The following is a 19,490-nucleotide window of genomic DNA, read 5'->3' on the forward strand; positions in this document are numbered from 1 at the left end:
ACACGCGGCCATTTCCTTGATACAATATCGCATTCAGTTGAAGCGTGCAGACTATAAAACAGGAGGCGCACATGCGCATAATGGAAGAACGTGCAAGAGCCCCTGGATGACACTGCTTTCTTTCCGTCTGGGTTTGCCGACTAAGTCTTTTACAGGGCTAAGAGGTAATTTGAAGAGATCAACAACAGCATATCGGGAGGCTGCGGGAGGAAAATTGATGAATGGGGGTCTATACATGACCAACACGCGCCAAACGCATGCCGGGGAAGTTGAGAGCCACGTCAAGCAGATTTAAGGCCGCCATGCGTCAACCACGTGCCCAAGCATTCCGCATGCTTTAGGACGTACTCCAAGTCTGTCGATCCTATTAGCCAGCACTGAATCAGACGTGTAAGATTTATAAAGCGTACACGATCATATCTAGCTTTGGGTCATCTCGTTGTAAGTTGAGATATACGACGGTCTTGATGTCAAGGCTCTGTGGGAGAAGAACCATCAACACGTGTGATCGGTGAGGTGGGCATGGGCAATGTGAACTGCAGGTTCGATTAGATGGTAAAAGTGAATGATGTGCGGGTTTGGTGCGGAGGGTTACGTTGCCACCGGATGGACTAAGGGCATATCAGGATGGCGGTGATACAATAACGTGCTGCGAGCCCTTCGGAACTTCTTCGACTCGGTTTCGGATCGCATAAGAGTCCGCATATCAGATTTAAAGTGCGATCAACGAAGCTAGAGCCTTCAGTACGAAGGAAGACGGATGCGGATGCGGAATGCGCAAAAGCCCTCACACTTCCTGCACTACCACTCACAGCCTAGAGATTTATATCGATGGCTATACGACTTCGCATACAATATCCTATCACCACGGATTTTGGTTGCCCAAATAGTTGTAAAACTTGGCCGCATCAGTTGGAGGTAAGTTTCGTCACGACGTTCAGAATGCCCGTCACAGAGACATGGGGCTCAATCACCGCACCCTTGCCGCACATGTCTGTCTTTACCCTACCAGGGTCCATGAGGATGGGGATGAAGTGGGGATGCTCACGCATTTGTTTGTATGTCTGTCGCATGGCCAATCAGTAGCAATGGTAAGAGGAAGCATGAATCAATAGATGAAAGAAAAACAGCGCAAAAGAATTTGCAAACAAGAGATATCAGTCAGTATTCTGCATAGCAAGAAGATATCGACAAATAGATCACCTACAAGCATGTTAAGTTCCGTCTTGCTGATGCTGTAGCTCGTCGATTTGGGGCTGAGATCTTTGCTAATACTGGCAAAAGCAGAGCTCATGTTGACGATGACTTTGCCGCTACTCTTCTCGATGGCTAGGAGAAGGAAGCGCGTAACCAGTGCTAGACCTGTGATATTGCACTTTATCATCTCTGCAAGCACGGCTGGATCGAAACTAAATGGCAAGTCTGTGCGACGGTTCTGCAGTGCAAGAATGTCATACAACCTGTAAAAGCTAGCACAGCAAAACGCACGATCGCAGCGTTATTGATGACATAGTCCAGTCCAGTGCCGTTGAGAAGCTCGAGAACTTTTAAACACCCAACCTTGATGCCGTCTGCATCTGTTACGTCACTCTGGACGATATGGGGATCACAGGACTGTATTTGAGGGCATCAAGGCCAAGGGCTGTGGCAGGAGAGCGACAGGTGGCAAACAGCATTGGAAAATGACTCTGGGAGCTGCCTGGCGAGTTCAAGGCCAATTCCCCGGGATACACTGGACTCGCATAACATTAATATGATAAGGGACCGCACAGGTAAACGATCGACTTACATACCTAGTTAGAATCATGTGACTGGCATGATTTTGACAAAATAAGTTGGCTTTAGATGATCATTGATCAAGAAGGGAGAGGCGGGAGATTCGTGCATCGTGGTGTGCCATCTACCCTCTTTACCTGAATGATACTTGGGTCCGCGGCCGTGAGGACATAGCAAGACCGGTCTCTTGAAAATTGAAAAACTTCGGAACAAATTCTCAGGTCACGAGTTCGTCATTTTGTCAAGTAACACTGTCACGTACTCTTAACACGCGACTGCGACGCGACGATGGACGCTACTGCACTCAAAGTTTGGCTTCTCAATCAAGGTCAGTATGTTTTCCATGATATAATAACCGCTTTCTGAACTTTCACAACAGCCTATAACAGTCCTTGGCAGTATGCACTTCTGCTCTCTCTCGGTACTCTAACGTTGGCACGTTTTACATTCAAGACTCTTGTTGTCTTCTTCCAGACCTTCATTCTTTCTGGGACAAATGTTTGTTTATCATAGCATGCCTTTAGCATTCTGATGGACCTGACTTGCCTTACCACAGCTCAAGAAGTTTGGTGCTAAGAAGGGAGCATGGGCAGGTTGGTCAAGCGACCTCTGCTGAAGTGCAAATCTCACTCATTCATTCCAGTCGTCACGGGTGCTTCAGATGGCATTGGGAGGGAGTTTGCAATCCAGCTAGGTTCAGCAGGGTTCAACGTCTTGCTCGTTGCACGGAATAGCCAGATGTTGAACGACGTGGCAGTCGAGATTGGTACGAGTTCTTCATAGCGGTGTTTTTCGAAGCCTCACATCTCTTCTAGCCACGAAAACAAAATCGGCAGTTGAAACCAAAATCTACCTTATTGACTTCGCCCAAAACGACAACCTTAAACATAATGGCCTGAAAGCTCTCCTTCAGACCCTCGACGTTGGTGTTCTCGGTATGTACTCGATAGCAGTCTCAATCCTTTGCTTTTAACACAGTGTAGTGAACAATGTCGGAAAATCGCACGCCATGCCCACCTATTTTGCTGAAACTGTGGCGCAAGAAAACGCTGACATCGTTGCCATTAACGTGAATGCGACCATCAGCGTCACGCACGCAGTCCTCCCTGGTATGATTCAGCGGTGAGCCATCTAACCTGCGTCTCGCCTCTATTGTGCTAATGCGAATGAACCCAGAAAACGTGGGCTGATCCTCAACCTCGGCTCCTTCGCGGGTCTGGTGCCTTCTCCAATGTTGGCGACATACAGTGGCACCAAGGCATTCCTTGAAACTTTCACCAGCGCCCTCGCAGATGAGGTTCGGTCCCATGGGATCGTCGTACAACACCTCAATACTTACTTTGTTGTGCGTAACATCCATCCTCCGAGAAATCATATCTCACCACACCCCCTACTTGTCTTTTCCAGGTCTCCAAAATGTCCAATATTCGACGCACATCTGCACTAATTCCCAGCCCCGCATCCTACGTTCGCGCATGCCTCTCCAAAATTGGCCTCTCCTGTGGCGCAGCACTCACTGGGCGCCCAGGCACGCTCACAGCGTTCTGGAGCCACGCGCTCCTCGATTATGCGATGCACGTCATCGGATGGAAGACCCGGTTTATTGCTTATATACATTCACTGCATAAGGATATCAGGAGAAGGGCGCTCAGGAAGCAGGAGAGGGAGGCCAAGAAGCAATAGACAGCTTGATCTGCTTCATTCAGAATGTGAGCGTCCTTGTCGAATATCATCCTTATTTTTGGATTCTTTGTGTTATCCGATGGTGCGAGCACAAAACAATACCCGTTCTGTACAAAGACAACGATATGCTTTTGATGTGTTATTAACGTTCTTGTTAGCTTGGTCTAGGTTCAGGTTCAGTTAATTGCTCTTTGTTATAAGATCCAAGCACCTACCGGAGCCATTCTGTTATTTTCGATATGCTGCTCTTAGCTTTCTTCTGTGTAACAATAACCGAATAACGCCTCTAATGCCGATATAGCTGAAGAGCAGGCTGCAGGGACTGTCCGGCGCGCCAGAACACGCCAGAATCAAGCTTGAGCATCGCCGAGACTGGCAGGCACATCACATACCGCGGCGTTCATAGTAAACTCCTGTCTCCTTGAATTCCCCCGTCTAGCACCAACAACCATTTGTGCATAGGAGTTCACCTGTTACTCATACAGAAGCACAGTACCATTAGTGCTCGGATCGTGGTATGCTCAGAGGCTAACCTTGCTCAGATCTTCGGACATCGAGCAAGCAGACAGTAGTGAACTTATACTGATAAGTAGACTGATACAAGTATGAGGTTTTCGTTGGTACATACAACCGTTGCAGCCAGAGGCCTCGTCGATTGGACCTACAATGACGCGACGCGACGCGTCGCGTCTAGTCATTAATCAGGGGTCTCATGCGCCACTGCCGCTCAATAGAATAAAGTGAAACCGGGCTCTATCGTAATCGACAATCAGTACTCAGTACTTGGCAGCATGCCTCTAAGACCAACACAATATCATCTTTTTCATTTGTTTGTACTTACCCGTGGACGGGTGGACCATAAGACTATAGCTACCGGAACTTGCCGCCTGGCAATTGCCACAGAAATCCAGCAGAATTCTGCCATTGACAACAACACAATTGAATTCATCACACCGAGTACCGTGGATGAGTCTAAAGGGGTCCACACTTTTTTGCACATTATAAAACTTGCCAGTTTTCGTGTCATTTATGATCCCGTCTTCCCAAGTACACGAACCCAACGAATTCGGCCTACGAACAAGCATGTCCGCCAGTACTAGTTTTTCGATTCAGTACACTCCTTCTATGTCGGAAAACGCACTCTCCCGTACAGGTTCTCAAATTATAGGAGAGTCTAGTCAGGATGCGTCGTTTGGCGGACGAACTCAGAGTGTGACCACACTCGATTGCCCAACATCGGAAATGTCGAGAGAACCCCCAATGGAGCCGGAAGAACCAGTGAGTCTCACCCACCCATTGTACAAATGGCGCATATTTATTACCTGCGTATAGCCATCTCGCTCATCAGCTCCTTCTCCTGCACCCACCGAAATCATCCCCCTGGACCTCACACAAGAGGAAATCGTAGAAGACATCCAGACAATGGGAATCAAAGTTCGCGATTTTGCACACGAGGCCGTTCCCATTCCGCAGCGCGCGTTCGAGCTCTTTGATCCTCTACAGGCATGGAACACGTACGAAACTGTAATTTCACATCCCTCTTTGATGCGGCCATGCTTGCCAGGGAAAATAACGCGTCGCTTGCTTGACATTGGCTGGATTAAGAAAGAAGAGGAAGAGGGGCGATGGAGTGATAAGGACAGGGAAGCACTTGGAGACTATGACAAACGACCGCATTATCCATGGCGCGCATACGACCTTCCCAAACCAAAGCGGGACGCGCTTAATAAGACGTGGAGAACGAGATTTCAAGAGCTTACCGCTGAACAAATGATGGCGACAATTGCCAAACCCTTTTCACGCTTAAGGGCGCCCTTCGAGTTTGGCGGGAACGGAGATAAAAAGCGTGGTGCAACTGATGAACAAGATGTGCAGGATGGAGATCTTTCACCGCGGACAAAAAAGCGACGGTTGGAGCAGCAAGACTCAGCGTCCCTTGCACCAATGCCGAGTCAACCACCTGTCCTAATCAACGGTCGGCCACCCCAACAATACCCAGCTGGCAATCCTGCAGAAATGCAGCAGCCATCATCCTCATTTCAACCGACTTCTACTCGTACGCTTCAGCGCGTATCGTCCTAAAATAATCTACGCCGAGGTGGATAGCCCACAACGATTCTCACCGCGTTAACTTCCCTTTCGTTCACCTGTTTTTTTTTCGATAATAATTGCCACTACGCGTCACAAAGTAATGTTGTGACTGTACTGATATCTTTTTACCTGCTTGAGATGAGGTATCTCTGGAGATTGTAGCATTACTGTCGAGTTAGCTGTACTCCGTGTTCCTTGTAATTTTTCGCTCTATTTACTTTCTAAATTCCATTGTTTTCCAAGTGAAAATAGTTGTCGAACAAACACGTGGTGTCCATTTTTCGACGTCGATCATTTGATCGATCATGATCGAAAATATTGCCAATTAAAGTTGCAAGCTTTATCCCAAACCTTTCACAGGTTGGGCAACCTTGGGCAAATCAAACCGTATCAAGCTGCTGCCTGTGAGTCTTCAAAATTCTATACGGCACAACATTAGATCAAGGTTCAACCAGTAGAATCACATTTGGTGAGCACGCTCCCCAAGTACATAGTCCACCGAGTATCGAGGCAGTAACCGCTACTCAATAACAGTGTATTTAGCAAGTTTATTTTTTTTGAGCCGAGCAGGACGCTATTTTTCATCATGGAAGTCTCGAAGTCGAATGCTGTTTCTGGTTGCTCGGAACGCCAGTTTGGGTCGCCTGGCACTTGAACTTAGGTGGGACAGTCAGAAAGGCGCGGTTAGCATCTCGCGGCTCCAGGAGATATCTTGTTATGCCGACCATACGCAGGCCAGAGTCATTTGCGTGCGTCCATGCCGCCGTGTATTCAGACGAGGTGGATTTTCTTCAATAGAGGGGCGGAAATACACGATTATCGTTGAAGTTCATCAAAGATAGGTATGATACATACTGTCTCCTTGTCGTAGGAATTGCTCGAGGCGTCGTCGGTGACCTGCATCTCACTTGCCCATGAATTGTGCCAATCACTTTCCTGTTGTTGCAGCGATTGTCGTGGAAGGTGGTCGGGACAGCACCTCTGTACTGCAGCCCATTCCAGGGTATGGCAGCGTATTATGATCCCGGAGGTGATTGTCACGAAGGCTGTGCGAGCGCTACAATTGAAATTGTATGGAAAATCCCGCCTATAATGGGATCACTAACTCATACCCCGCGTGAAGTAGTGAACAGGCGCGCAGGTTATTCTTGGACAGATGCAACATGAACAAACTCGTGTGGTGATCGGACGTGATTGGATTAATTATGCATTTGAGGTTTGCGTGCTTTCGCGGATTTCTTTATAAACAGTCCAAGCCGATGCTTGAGCACTGGGCGATGTATTGGGTACTGCTGATCAGCGTCAACAATTGAAGGATATAAGAACGACTGACCTATATATCCTCTAGGTCGGACTGGATAGTAGACCACATTGACGTACTTACCGCCGCTTTCCGCAATGCCACTACTAGTCAGAAACCCCGTTTTATGCGAGTTCCGCAGCCTCGCAGGCACGCCTCATATCGTGGCTCATCAGCGTTGCAGTCCCTTGTGAAATATTTATCGCCGCGAGGACAGCAACCTGTAGTGTCAGTACCTCGAACATACGTACATGGTGTCCGACACAGGGCTCTGCTCCGACGGACAATAAACAAGGATTGACAAAAAGTACAAAAAGTACCTCGAATAGAACATAACATGTATGCTACAGTGTATGTCACTCAAAAGCGGCAACTACCGACATCGAAACATGTAATTCTATCTACACTTACAGAAAAACTTTTTTTTTCTTGAAAACATGATAAATAGGCTATGCTAGAGTAGTATAATAAAACTATCAGAACACTTTTTCAAAAAACTCAAGTTTCAATATTTTTCATCAGCCAAAAGTGAATTTTGAGCGGAGCCTGTCGGAGTTTCCTATTTAGGTAGACGGCATCTGACGGCTCACTCCGCGCTTACTCAAACACATCAAGTACTTACCAACAATATGATTGCATTTCTTGACGAGAATTTGAAGACAAGGAAACTGTGACAAAGAACTATGATACTGGTTGAGTTAAACATCTGTAGGCATCTAAGATTTTCAATAAAAGGCATGTATTGTCTTGAATCAGTCTTCTGTTTCTCTCCTGTGGCATGGACCATAGTTCATCATCCAACTCACTCTCATTATCTGATGGGCCTCGGCTATATCACTGTCTGGCAAGACTGAATGATAATGCTCATTTAAGTTAGACTCAGATTCTGCTTCACTGTCAGCATCTGAGACAGACATGTAGTCTGGGTCCAGAAAGACTTCCAAAATATTTTCTATCTGTATTGTAAACACCAGTTATCGTTGTTGATCTATCCTGCGCTGTGCCTCAGAGGCATTTGACGGCAAAAGTGAACAATTACGTAATCAGGTGAAATTTCGGAAATTTAGATTTACGCTCCTTTTGTCTATGTTTCCTATCAAAATTTCAATCTAAGCACATATGGATCGAAATTGCGGCCTGGGGAGAGTTGCCGTCCCTTAGTGACATACACTGTATTAAGGTTTGAAATTCCTGACAAGCACCACAATAAGGCCGTGGACAACAGGTTGACAACGAGCGCCCCGACTTACATACAGTTGGGGATACTTCAGATGAAATCATTTCTCGTCGTCGTGCTCCAACAGAACGGAAAGCACTTATATATAGTATTACATAATGTAACATAATAGAATTTATATATTATATTATTATTGTTACTTGGACAAGTTCATAGTGACAAGTCTTTCGGAAGTTCGAGACTCAAGAGAGCACTAAGTAACTAAGAGTGAAGTCAGAGCGTACGTTCATCCTTTACCACTGCCACTAACTCGATCATCTCTTGTACATCGGCGCACCGGGTAACCCCCGAACGACCATTCATAGCTCCTCCAATCAGACTGTCATCAGCACTTTGTCCCAACACTTTAGGTCATAATAGAAATGTAAGTGCCGCATGATGAGAAACGAGTAAAACTTAATCATTGTTGCGATCAGGAAGCAGACAGCGCCCCCAAGTGTTGGTGTTGGTGACAAGATTGGAGAAGGGGACTCTAGCCTCGTGCTTGACGTGCTTCCCCCTGAATTATGTGACACAGCATTCAAACAGATGATAGACGAGGTTGATTGGAATGTGATGTATCATCGTGGTATGACTTTGCGCCGCCAACTTGTGCTGCCCGAGCGCTGACATGGTTGGGCATTCAGGTGGCGAGGTTCCGAGGCGAGTGGCGGTTGAAGGGGAGATCGCAGATGATGGAAGGTGCCAAGCGTTTCTATCCCCGCTGCATTTTCACTGCGCTCACACCGTTCGATTTCAGCTTCCCAATTTACCGACATCCTGCAGATGAGTCCCCTCCACTTCGACGATTTTCCCCAACGGTAGCTACTATTCGCGAGCATGTGGAGAAGGTTCTCGATCATCCCGTGAACCATGTTTTGATTCAACACTACCGTAGTGGTGCGGACTACATCTCAGAGCACTCTGACAAGACGATCGATGTCGTGCGTGGATCGAAAATCGTTAATGTCAGCCTAGGCGCTCAGCGAGTGATGACGCTTCGCTTGAAACGAGATGGGGTGCAACAGGCGGGTGAAAGTGCTACCCCTCGACCTTCGCAGAAAATTCCATTGCCTCATAATTCAATGTTCGTCCTTGGTCTGGATACAAATGCGAAATGGTTGCACGCAATTAACCACGACAAACGCCCGATCCATTTAAAGTCCGCAGAGGAACAATTCATGAATGGAGAGCGGATCAGTCTCACGTTCCGTCATATTGGCACATGTCTTTCCAGAGATGAATCACGTATATTCGGTCAGGGGGCCAGGGGGAAGTCTGTTGACTCGGCTAACGCAGTAATTAGCGGCGGTGGGGAAGCTGCGAAACTCTTGGAAGGGTTTGGTAAGGAGAACCAGCAGAGTGACTTCGACTGGGAAGAGGTGTATGGAGAGGGTTCGGACGTCTTGCATTTCACTTCGAGGGGGCCGCCTCGGTGATAAAGTTATTGTACTGATTAGATTAAACAGCTGCGAGCTACGTTATCATTGTTTGTGTTGTTTCCTGCCTAGCAACGACGGTGACATTGGAACATAACTCTCTCCCATACCACCACCATCACTTTCACCAACTCAGCTCGCAGTCACTCGTTTCCCGCAGCGCAGGCAGCTGTCGGTGTTTCTTAGTAACAACTTGACTAGTCCTCTCGTTCCCCAACGTTCTTTCCATTTAGTGCGGTGACCGGTAACCCGAAGATTGGCCCAGGTTGGCTATCACTAAGGTCCAAATTTGCTTCCGTAAAGATTTGGTAAGCGGAAGCATTCTTGTTCGGTTTCCTTTTTTGGGTGGAGGAATTTAGTTTTTCAGGGCTGGCGCGTGTTGGTTTTGTGCGCGCCTTCTTCCCACCTTTCTGTTCACCTACGAAAGGAAAAGACACGAGGCTGACCTTGGAACACGAGGCTTGCCTGTTCCCTTAGATCTCTCTGGACGCTATCATCATCCTTGGGGATTTTTTTTAAATCTTAACCTCCCCGCTCTCCACCTTGCTCTTCACCTTACTCGCTTCCTTGAAGACAAACTCGCTTTCTAATATTCAACTTAACACAAAAAAAATCAATTCTCTAACGCGAAACCAACTTATTCTGCTACGTCTTCACGAACTCGCTTATTACTTCATCCCTTTGCATGATATTTTCATTTTATTAACGATATGTCACGACTGCAGCCCAGCACGTCTTCCGAATCTCCTCTAAGCGCATCTGCGCCTGGCGATTCCCCATCAAACAGAGGCTACATCTCAGAACGCCCCTCTTCTTCTACTCATCCGAGAATATCAGAAGGTTCAGAAGGTTATCCCTCCTGGCTCCCAAAGAGGCCTCCTCCGCCTGCACCAGCATCCTCTGTTGGGATGTTTGAGCCTCCCCCGCCCGAGGCGTTCTCAGGTGGTCGAAAGGCTACGCCACGTTCTGTGCGCGTTGTGAGCCTCCAGGACACTGCCCATGCTAGCGCTAATCCGTACAATCGCCGGGATACCGCAGAACAGACTCCGCAGAGCAACCCTCTACGTCCTCGAGTCTGGTCGCGTGCCACGACTGCCGGCTTGAGCGCAACTTTGGTCTCACCACCTGTTAAAACACAGGAGCACTCTCAAGCACCAAAGTTCCGGTCAACTGGTCTTCACCCGGAACTCCTTCGCAACCCTTCTACCCTAACTCGCCTTTACTTTTACTTGCTTCCTCTCATGACCTTCTACCACATTCCTGTACAAACATTCTTCGACTTCAATGCTGTATTTATAATCTTGCAGTATGTTTTTATCTCATTTAAGAATTACTATGCCCAGTCTGATTTTATCATTCCGCAGGGTCGCCAGGTTTCCCAATCCTTCCGCACCAGGCGTACCGGGTTCGGGCAAGAATTGGGCACTCGGTGCTGCAGCGTACATAGCTTGTTGGCTGGCTTGGATCACCATGGTTTTTGTTCTATATGAACTTGTCTACTCCTTCTGGCGCAGATGGCGTGTTAGTGAGTGCCATTTTTCACTAAAATTATATTCGAGACTAAATAATGATGTAGAGCGACCACTTATCACGCCATTGTATCTTTCTTCGGCTGCTTTCAACCTCGCTTCCATGACGTCCTACACGAACTTCTGCTTCATGCAGTACATCCGCTTCTCGGCTTTCTTTGGCGAAAATGGTAGTTTTCGAGATGGCATTTCGGAAACGTTCTGGTTTTACTCCCAGAACCTACCCACTGTCGCCCTTCTGCTTCCTCGAGCGGGTCTCTCCCTAGCTTTGCTGTTCGCATTTACATCCGCTTCTCCTGATTATGTTGCTATGCTCGAAGCTGGCTTCAATCGTCGTGACGGAACTTACTTCCGTGCGTCAGATGGTACACTAACGGATTACGCCCGTGGCGTTCTTATTGCCAATGCCGCTTGGACGGCGTGGCGTGTCCTTGTCCTACTCCTCAGCTGGTAAGTGATCAAATACTAACATATTTCTTCCTCTTCTAATCTTTTTATTCACACAACAGGATTGGTCTGTGGATTATGAGCGGCCATGGCTGCGCCGGGCTCTGTGGGCCGCGCTTCAGATGGGAGGAAGAAGATCGGGAGAAGTCTACGTCCAACCACAACGGCGACGGCGACGGTGCCTCTGAAACGGATGCTCTCCCTTGGAGCTGGAGAATTTGTACACGTCAACGCATCCAAGAAGCCTATGACTTTTGCTTAACGGTGAAGCCTTCTGCACGGTGGTCTGGTACCGTAAAGAAGGAAGAAGCCGGACTGCTAGGTGTGGAAACTTCCCCACCGTTCGAAGTTGAGCAGGTGCTTGCGGCTGTCGGTTTCCCTTCCGCGCCACCGCCAGCAAGGCGCGGTGCACTTTCAGAGGACCTTTTTGCATTCCCAAGAGAAGAGTCTGGGGAGGCGCCAGCGCCTCCACCGGAGCTGTCCGAGATCATCCCCAAAGTTGTGAAGAGATCCTCGAAGGACAAGGAGATGACAGGTCCTTCGGCGCCCCTGCTCAAGCTTCCGTATCCATTTGCTGGGTATGGTGCGCAAGTGTCGTCCAAAGATCAAATCCCTTTCCCACCTTCCCCTGGTTCCAGGAAGGAGAAACGCAGGTCACCACCCACCAGTGGCTCCGAACGTCCAGGACAAGCTGATGAAGATGAAGAGGAAGAGGAAGAGGAAGAGGAAGATGATGACGATGAAGAAGAGTCAGATGAAGAGATCGGGATCGAGGTCGAGAATGCAAGCGATGCTCCACCACGCACCTCCGGCTCGATGTCCAGTCTTGGACAGCCGGTGTCATCTCGTTACCCATTCCAACTTCGCCGTCCTGCCCGCGGAGGCTCTGTATCTTCGACGACCGGTACACACTCGACTCCTAAGACACATCTATCAACGAATACTCGCTCAACGGGGTCGGGAACGTCACATTCTACACAATCTACTGGCAATCGCGATACCTCATCTGAATCCCCCATGTCGCATGTCGTGAGTTCGGGCATGTCCAGTCCTAGTTCCGGATATGGTAGCCCGATACCCATGCCACCTCGTCATCCCCAACCAGGTCGTGGTCGCGCTCGTGCAGGAACCGTTCCATTAGTGTTACCATCTCCCTCTCCTATTTTGTACACTCCGAGCAGAATCCGCGTCGACAGCGACCATACGGAGACTTTTGGTGGTGGTGGTTACGAATCCTTCCTTAGTGAGGAGGCTGATGATGATGAGGCAGAGGAGGAAGAAGAGGAAGACGAGGAAGAGGAGGAAGACCAAGACGATGAGCCGCAGATGATGGAGCAACCTGTACCGGAAGGTCCGCATGAAGCTGCGGAAGGCGAGGATAGTGTTGGTCTCCTCGGAGTTGGTCCTCGCAGCCCGAAATCTTCAATGGTCAGCAGCCGTCGCCGTCGTGGTCATCGCTCAGATTCTGGGCGTTCACAATCCGGACGTTCACGATCTGGTTCACGATCCGGCTCTCAATCGGGTTCGTCGAATTCCCGTGCTGGTTCAGCCGTTCGTTCGCGGGCGCAGTCACTCATACACAGCATCGGAGCCGCCTCACGATCCTCGTTGGATCTTGTCCAGTCCATGCGTTCTCGTGCGAATTCGTCTATGGCTCGTCTTGAGGAGGACATGGCGTACTCAACCGACTCTCGCTCACGTAGCGGGTCAGAGGGAGTGCACAGCAGCAACGAGAATTATACTTTCGGAGTAAGGCCATCTGTGGGGCAAAGCTCCGGGTCTCGTCTGAAATTGGCTTCCTCAAACCCCTCCATCTACACCCCCTCTATTTCTGCGCCTTCGGAGGCCACTACCTCTCATCTCACTGCTCGCCCTACCTCCCGCGAGCGTGAGGTCGGGCGATTAGATATCCCCACGCGGCCGTATGGGGGGCAGACCGATGATAGCCGACCCGACATCAGTACCGCTGCTCAGTCGTTCATAACAGCGCCTGCTACATTAGACGGCACCTCAGTTTCCAGTGAACCCATGCCAGCAAGTTGGCAAGAAGTGTCGCACATGGTTGACAGACCAGGCACCGAGTGGAGACCTGCATGAGCATTCCTCGTTTTCTCTGATTTTTTTTCTTTGCATGCTACTTATTTGACATCATCTATTCATTCACATTCCCCCGCCACATCATCACCCTCAACTTGACAATTCTTCATCCATAATTCAGACACTGGAGTTACATTTCACACTTATTCACGCGCGAGACCTCGTTTAATTCTACTGCTGCCGTTGGTACTCCTGTTCTATCTAGCTCACATTCAATGTTATCCTCATGGATCTGGACTAGGCGCCGCGGGTTTGTTCTGCGTCACTTGATGAAGAGCATACTTGGACAATGGGTAACGATTTTCAAACTTGATTTTTGAGGCTGAGCTCAGCGAAGCTCGGCACTCAGCGCAAGTACCTAGCTGACACCCCCTGAAAATGACATTCTGCTCGGGTAGATATGACGTGGAAGCATGTACATCGGAGTCAATAAACTGTTTTTGAGTACAAACACATTACTCACAATGTGCGAATGGACTATAGCTAGCACGCAATATTTAAATTTCACGAGTGGCACACAAGCCTCACTTCGATGCCAACATCCAAGGTTGTGATCCGTGCCGAGGGCTGATGATCCCGTGGTGAACGGAATCAAGAAGTGTGCTGTCAGGCAGATAAGTAAAATTAATGTTTCAGGAATACAGCATTGGAAAAGATTCTGCAGCGCCTGCAGACATGTATCACTGCACTCAACAACAGGGCGCTGAGCGGGTGACGAGGGAATGTATTCTTGAGAAAAGATGAACGCATTACTCGCCAGAACCAAGCGCAAAGTGATACTTTATCCAAAAGGCACCGGCCGATGCATATGAATGTTCGTGAGATTGGCAAGGAAATCGAATAAACGGTAGTGTTACAATTATGGGCGACGACTGTACAAATATGCAGGAGATGAACCGCCAACCTCTGCATATCCAAAAAGAGGATAATGAGACCAAAAATTAGGAAAGCAATGAAGAAACTGGAAGAGTGCGCACGTTCTACCATCACATCGATCGTATCTAGATAGGAGTAATGTCAGAAAAAGACATGTATACGACAGGGTAAAAAATAATCACCGTTGTCCTCCATGTCGAGGCTTGCAGGCGTGTCATCGTCATTGATTCTCGATCCGTCGTACAAAAATCTGATTGAGGGTTGTTCAGCACACAGGGATCCAACATAATATACGCCGCCAAGAACAATCCATCTGCCCAATTTCTAAAACAGACAAGTTGGGAAACTTTGCTCACCGAATGCTGCCCACATCCTTGCCGACTTTAGTAGCATAAGCGCCTTGGAGCTTGCTCAACTTGGTGTTGCGCTTGATTTTGAAGAAAACCTCGTCCCCAGTTGAGCTCACGACCTAGGGAGAAGATCAGATTCGCGATCCGTTGTAAGATGGGAAGTCGCGTCAATCGATGCGATGCCATCGATTTTCGTACCTTGACATTAATTGGCGCGTTGTCCTCTTGCTTAAAGTCTTCCTGGCCTTGGGAATTTTGCTGCTGCTCTTCAGCCATTGTAGCGAGTAAAGATACAAATAATGTGAATAAAGATCGGAAAACACGGATAACGTGGGCGAGGTAAACTCAGTGAGGAAGTGATAACAACAAGGAGGAACTTGTATGGACGGGACGGCGAGCACTGAGATTGTCGGTGTTTGTACTGCTTCTTTACCTAATCTGCGCCCAAGGGTGAAAACATCCAATTCAGAACGTGTGTATAGAATAAAAGGCTCAACGATAAAACAAGGATGAAAAAATTATATGTAAAGTATGTAACGATTGACCATGGACCGCAAACGAATCGCCAAATATAATCAAGAACCTGAAGAACACATGTCGATTAAGGGCCAGAGGGATGCAACGAGCCCGTCATCCGTGTTTGAGCTCAGTTGGAAATTCGATGACAAGCTATACATTCTTCTTCTTCTCTTTATCTTTCTTACCGACTCTACTAAGGAGTTTCCGTGCGCGACTGTACTCCTCATCTTCGTCGCTCGAGTCTTGCCATACAACAGGTTCGCTTGATCCGTCGCCATTGTCACAGTCCTTCTTCGTTGAGCTCCAGGGGTAACGGCCACTAGCTTCATCATCATCAAGAGCGGGCGGAGTAGTAGAGAATGTCGGGTGAAGAGATACCCGAACACTCTTCCGCCTTGTCGGTAGCGTCTCATTGGAGGTTGTTGAAGACTCGATGTCATGTTGCGGAGCCGGAGGAGCTTGAGGAGCCGACTCCCTCTCAACAGGACTTTCCTGCGCCGTTCTGTACGACGATATTGATGTCATCGAAACTGAATCTCTTATCGAAACATCATTCGATTCGCTAGCCTGCCCAGGCCGAGCTGGTCTTGGAGAGCGCTCCTCGGACTCTTCCCGCTCTGGTGTTCGTCCACGAGGTTTATCATCCTCCTCAGTGCGCACATCAGCTCCTCGCTGTCGTATTTCTGCCAATTGAGCTGGGCTGGGTGATGGCGTACGGCTAGAATTTCGAAGAGCCGAACGAAGAGGCGACACGGCTGGTCGGGAGCTCTTTCTGGGTTCACTTCCAGAGGCTGAAGCTGAACCACTCCCTTGTTTTACAGACGGGCGACGAAGCGGAATCTCGTATTTGGATCCCACTGATCTTTGGGCGCCCGAAACAGCCGAGAGGGACTGGGATGTAGAAAAAACTGACCCCGGTGCGTGGGGAAGGTCCAATGATCCCGAACGGACAGGGAGCCGATCATCTGAAAGTTTGGAAGACCACGTCGCATTGACAGGCACACCTGGAATTGGAGCACGTGGGATCTCAAGTTTCGCTGTGCTTGGAGATGAGCCCAGAGCGTGAGGGGACGCTAGAGGCAACGGAGTAGCTCCACGGTCGTTGCGATTTTGTCGTGCGACATCCTCGACGATGCTCATAAGACTCACACTGGTGCTGCCTTTCGGTGGAAGAGGATGTATTGTCCCTGCTTTAGGTGTACGCTTGGATTTTGATCTCGCAGCTGCAGAAGAATCCCCGGGGTATTGAGGTACAGCACCATACGTGATGGAGGCTGACCGTCGCGGATAAGTCGCTTCTCCATTGCCATTATTAAGATTCCCAGAGAGGTCTGTAGATGCTCTGCGATGTTGTGACTTGGCTACTGCCTGATTTGGAGAAGACACAACGCCATTTCGCGTGGAGAGTGAGGAGGCACGTGAAAGATTGAGCGGTTGAGCCTGAGGGCTGGAGGTTGGGGTTTTCTGCCGCTTTGCAGAGGGACGTCGGGTAACAACTTCTGACTGACTGCGAGATAGGAGGCCTGAAGGAGCTGATTCGTTTGTGTCAAGCTCGCCATCTGTATACCCGCCATCCTTGCCCTTTAGCTCCGCAACTGACTTCTTTTTCCGCCTGACGCTTGTGCGTGGACTTGCAGAAGGGGGTCCGTCGCTCTGCCATCCACTAGACGATGCGAGAGCTGTCATCTGTGACCGGCCCTTGCGCAACTTCGCACCTCCTGAAGGCAGAGGGGGCTTGAGTACCTTATTGGGCTCAGACTCTAAGCTGTCTTGAGATCTGGAAGCCTTCAAGTTGGCGTCTGTTCGTGTAGACCAGCCCTTCTTCCCTTTCTTCCCTTCGTTACTTGTACCCGCACGCGGGGATTCTGCGGCGTCATCCCATTCCGCACGAGTTTGGTCCTTGTGCGAAGTCTTAAACAAACCACGCAGAGAACCGAAGAAACTCATGGATGGCTTACGCTCCCGCTGTTTACCGCTTCGCTCGGGTATGCGTTCAACAGTGTCTGGAGCCACTTCGTGGCGGAGGGAGAAGCGCTTCGGTGGTTCGAATGGATTGTTCTCAACGACCTCTAAGGGACCTTGAGTCTCCTCCTCTTCACTGCTGTCGTCTGCATCGCGAGTGGGGTCAAAGTAGGAGTTTGCTACGGCAGCAGGCCTCTCCCTGTACTCATTCTCGTCCACCTCCGTAATGCGTCTGGACAATTGATGGCGGATCTGTTGAGTACTGCTGCTACGCGGGATGGGACGGGCTTCGAGGTCTGTTGATCTCTCAGGTAAGGGGTTGCTGAGAGGGGACGGAGAACGCACGCCAGTGGGCATGGTAAGTTCTGAGATGGCGTGCGCAGGAGGAATGGTGATTGTCACTTCTTGATGACCATTGAGGCTAAGACGATCAGGAACCACGCCTTCTTGGCTAGTCCCACGTGAGGGCCCATCGTGCTGTTGCGAAGCGCTTTGAGAAGGCGTGAGGGAGGAAATGTCAGAAGAATAGGATATTGGGCCCTGTGTGACATGAAGAGGTAGCGCGGGAGAAGGTAAGGGCTTTTGTTGGGGAAGAGTGATGGACGCGGAGGGCGAATGCGATGAAAATGACGCTGACGGTGATTCTGTAACTGGATGCGTGCGCATCACGCTTATGAATAGGTGATTCGAAAAGAAAGAAAACACAATATTGCAGCACACCTTGACCGTTTGAACTTGAAACATTAAGACTCTGTAACGCCCGAAGACCTTCCTTGCCCAATTCGCCCCAAGCCCACCCACAATCAATAATAGCCCGACAGCGAGCACCGAGACCTTCTCTTGCTATGCTGACCCGAAGTCCCTCTAGCTCCAGCTCCTTAGCGGCTAAATGAGCCTCGCAAGCGCGTAGCTCCTCTTGAGCTTGCAGAAGTTTGGTGTTGGAGGAGCTATGTGCTGTAGAATTGGTAGAAGGGAGAGACGTAAACGAGGTAGAGCCTGATGGTAGAATCAGTGATGAACGAGGATCCCGTGTAGCCTTGGAGGATTTTGAGACTTTTATTAGGCGAGTAACACTGGTATGAAGGTTAACAGAGAGCTGGTACAGAAAGAGTTAGGACGGACAGAATTTCCCTGTCACGCAGAATAGCTGCTATGTCTTCCTCGAGCTTTATCAAGTGGCCAAGCTGGTCGCGCCAGTTCTCGACCGCCTGATTGTAGAGCTGGAGAGCATCGTCCACGCCGGCGAGGATATCAACGATGGTGCCAATAGTTTGTGCTAAGGAGACTGAAGAACTGGGTATGGCAGAAGGAGAGGCAACTGCGAATGCAGAAAGAGATGCGAGAGCAGCATGTGATATGGGGAAAAGAGCGGATAGATGTTTGGTATACTCCTTTTCGTGTGCTATGAGGTTAGACAGGAGACGAGAGTCTGGCGGACGATGGACCATCAGTTAAAGACACGACACGTATGATCGATTAGGTCGTGCTCGCTGCGTGAAATGATGAGGGAGTGTTGCAGCGCGCTGCGGTGAACGACGAAGAGAAATATTTGGAATCTGGATAACAACTTTGACTTCAACGAGGACTCCACTTGAAACGACGAGTCTTGGAGCTCGGAGGCTGTGCCCGCTGTCAAAACGTGACAAGTAATAAGCGCTGCGACTACTTACTCAAACGACACTCACAAGCATCCGCGACGCGCGTCCCCAGTGCCCACCACACTTCAGATTTAGGGAAATCCCCAGTCAGGATGCATGTCTTCTGTTACGAATTCGGAGGCGTGGCACCGCGTAGTCAGCCTTTTTGCTCCAACTCAGCGTTCTCACCCAACTTTTGGATGGAATTCGATACATGATGCTACCTCGTTCCATCCCAACCTGCTCGCTTAGGATCAGGTCGGGATGCAGGCATAGAACAGCACATGTAGACTCCGATGAGTTCGCAGATCTGCAGACCTTCCGTTCACTGATATTGTTCTTGTACCCAGCCGAGAGAGCTTACCCTACTAGCATGTACAAAGTATGTACTATCCTACAGCCCTGTCATTTCAATTTAACGTCACATATACATAAGTATGGCCGCCCATTCTGCCACCGGGTGCTCCGAGCCGAGTCGTCAGCTTCGAGCACGATAGAGAGCTCCATCCTTACTCGTGGTATATTTCTATGAGCCGGAACTGTTGGGCGTGCCGTGATCCTGTCCTGC

At 49.2% G+C, this 19,490-nt stretch overlaps 7 protein-coding genes across 7 annotated transcripts; 4 read left to right on the forward strand and 3 right to left on the reverse strand.

Moving 5' to 3' along the window:
* Nucleotides 1-862: 862 nt before the first annotated feature.
* DEU56DRAFT_873508 (uncharacterized protein) lies at nucleotides 863-1,676 on the reverse strand (the record flags this gene model as incomplete). Its single annotated transcript, XM_041355862.1, has 5 exons — nucleotides 863-898; nucleotides 933-1,064; nucleotides 1,208-1,435; nucleotides 1,489-1,590; nucleotides 1,611-1,676. 5 exons carry the CDS (start codon nucleotides 1,674-1,676, stop codon nucleotides 863-865), a joined length of 564 nt encoding a protein of 187 aa, XP_041203513.1.
* Nucleotides 1,677-2,064: 388 nt separating this feature from the next.
* Nucleotides 2,065-3,459, forward strand: DEU56DRAFT_760121 (3-ketoacyl-CoA reductase; the record flags this gene model as incomplete). Its single annotated transcript, XM_041350396.1, has 8 exons — nucleotides 2,065-2,104; nucleotides 2,156-2,274; nucleotides 2,333-2,369; nucleotides 2,420-2,542; nucleotides 2,592-2,711; nucleotides 2,760-2,898; nucleotides 2,953-3,121; nucleotides 3,184-3,459. The coding sequence occupies 8 exons, from the start codon at nucleotides 2,065-2,067 to the stop codon at nucleotides 3,457-3,459; spliced, it is 1,023 nt and encodes a 340-aa protein (XP_041203514.1).
* An 898-nt stretch (nucleotides 3,460-4,357) lies between these two features.
* On the forward strand, nucleotides 4,358-5,799 carry DEU56DRAFT_830457 (uncharacterized protein). The gene is made up of 2 exons (XM_041354515.1): nucleotides 4,358-4,737; nucleotides 4,792-5,799. The coding sequence occupies exons 1-2, from the start codon at nucleotides 4,489-4,491 to the stop codon at nucleotides 5,539-5,541; spliced, it is 999 nt and encodes a 332-aa protein (XP_041203515.1). The 5' UTR covers nucleotides 4,358-4,488; the 3' UTR covers nucleotides 5,542-5,799.
* A 2,723-nt stretch (nucleotides 5,800-8,522) lies between these two features.
* On the forward strand, nucleotides 8,523-9,505 carry DEU56DRAFT_745538 (uncharacterized protein; the record flags this gene model as incomplete). The annotated part of the gene is made up of 3 exons (XM_041349155.1): nucleotides 8,523-8,655; nucleotides 8,714-8,768; nucleotides 8,827-9,505. Coding segments are annotated over 3 exons (867 nt in total), but the record flags the coding sequence as incomplete, so codon positions are not given.
* A 391-nt stretch (nucleotides 9,506-9,896) lies between these two features.
* Nucleotides 9,897-13,816, forward strand: DEU56DRAFT_893815 (uncharacterized protein). The gene is made up of 4 exons (XM_041356357.1): nucleotides 9,897-10,811; nucleotides 10,870-11,030; nucleotides 11,082-11,484; nucleotides 11,544-13,816. Exons 1-4 carry the CDS (start codon nucleotides 10,216-10,218, stop codon nucleotides 13,576-13,578), a joined length of 3,195 nt encoding a protein of 1,064 aa, XP_041203517.1. The 5' UTR covers nucleotides 9,897-10,215; the 3' UTR covers nucleotides 13,579-13,816.
* Nucleotides 13,817-15,242, reverse strand: DEU56DRAFT_830467 (ubiquitin-related domain-containing protein). The gene is made up of 5 exons (XM_041354516.1): nucleotides 15,003-15,242; nucleotides 14,811-14,923; nucleotides 14,637-14,704; nucleotides 14,042-14,579; nucleotides 13,817-13,964 (listed from the first exon to the last, which is right to left on the reverse strand). Exons 1-4 carry the CDS (start codon nucleotides 15,078-15,080, stop codon nucleotides 14,203-14,205), a joined length of 636 nt encoding a protein of 211 aa, XP_041203518.1. The 5' UTR covers nucleotides 15,081-15,242; the 3' UTR covers nucleotides 13,817-13,964; nucleotides 14,042-14,202.
* Nucleotides 15,243-18,925, reverse strand: DEU56DRAFT_830470 (uncharacterized protein). Its single transcript, XM_041354517.1, has 3 exons — nucleotides 18,408-18,925; nucleotides 18,006-18,358; nucleotides 15,243-17,935 (listed from the first exon to the last, which is right to left on the reverse strand). The coding sequence occupies exons 1-3, from the start codon at nucleotides 18,731-18,733 to the stop codon at nucleotides 15,474-15,476; spliced, it is 3,141 nt and encodes a 1,046-aa protein (XP_041203519.1). The 5' UTR covers nucleotides 18,734-18,925; the 3' UTR covers nucleotides 15,243-15,473.
* Nucleotides 18,926-19,490: the final 565 nt, after the last annotated feature.

The sequence above is a fragment of the Suillus clintonianus genome (assembly GCF_016758775.1).
Source record: "Suillus clintonianus strain FC179 chromosome Unknown DEU56scaffold_110, whole genome shotgun sequence".
Classification (NCBI taxonomy): domain Eukaryota; kingdom Fungi; phylum Basidiomycota; class Agaricomycetes; order Boletales; family Suillaceae; genus Suillus; species Suillus clintonianus.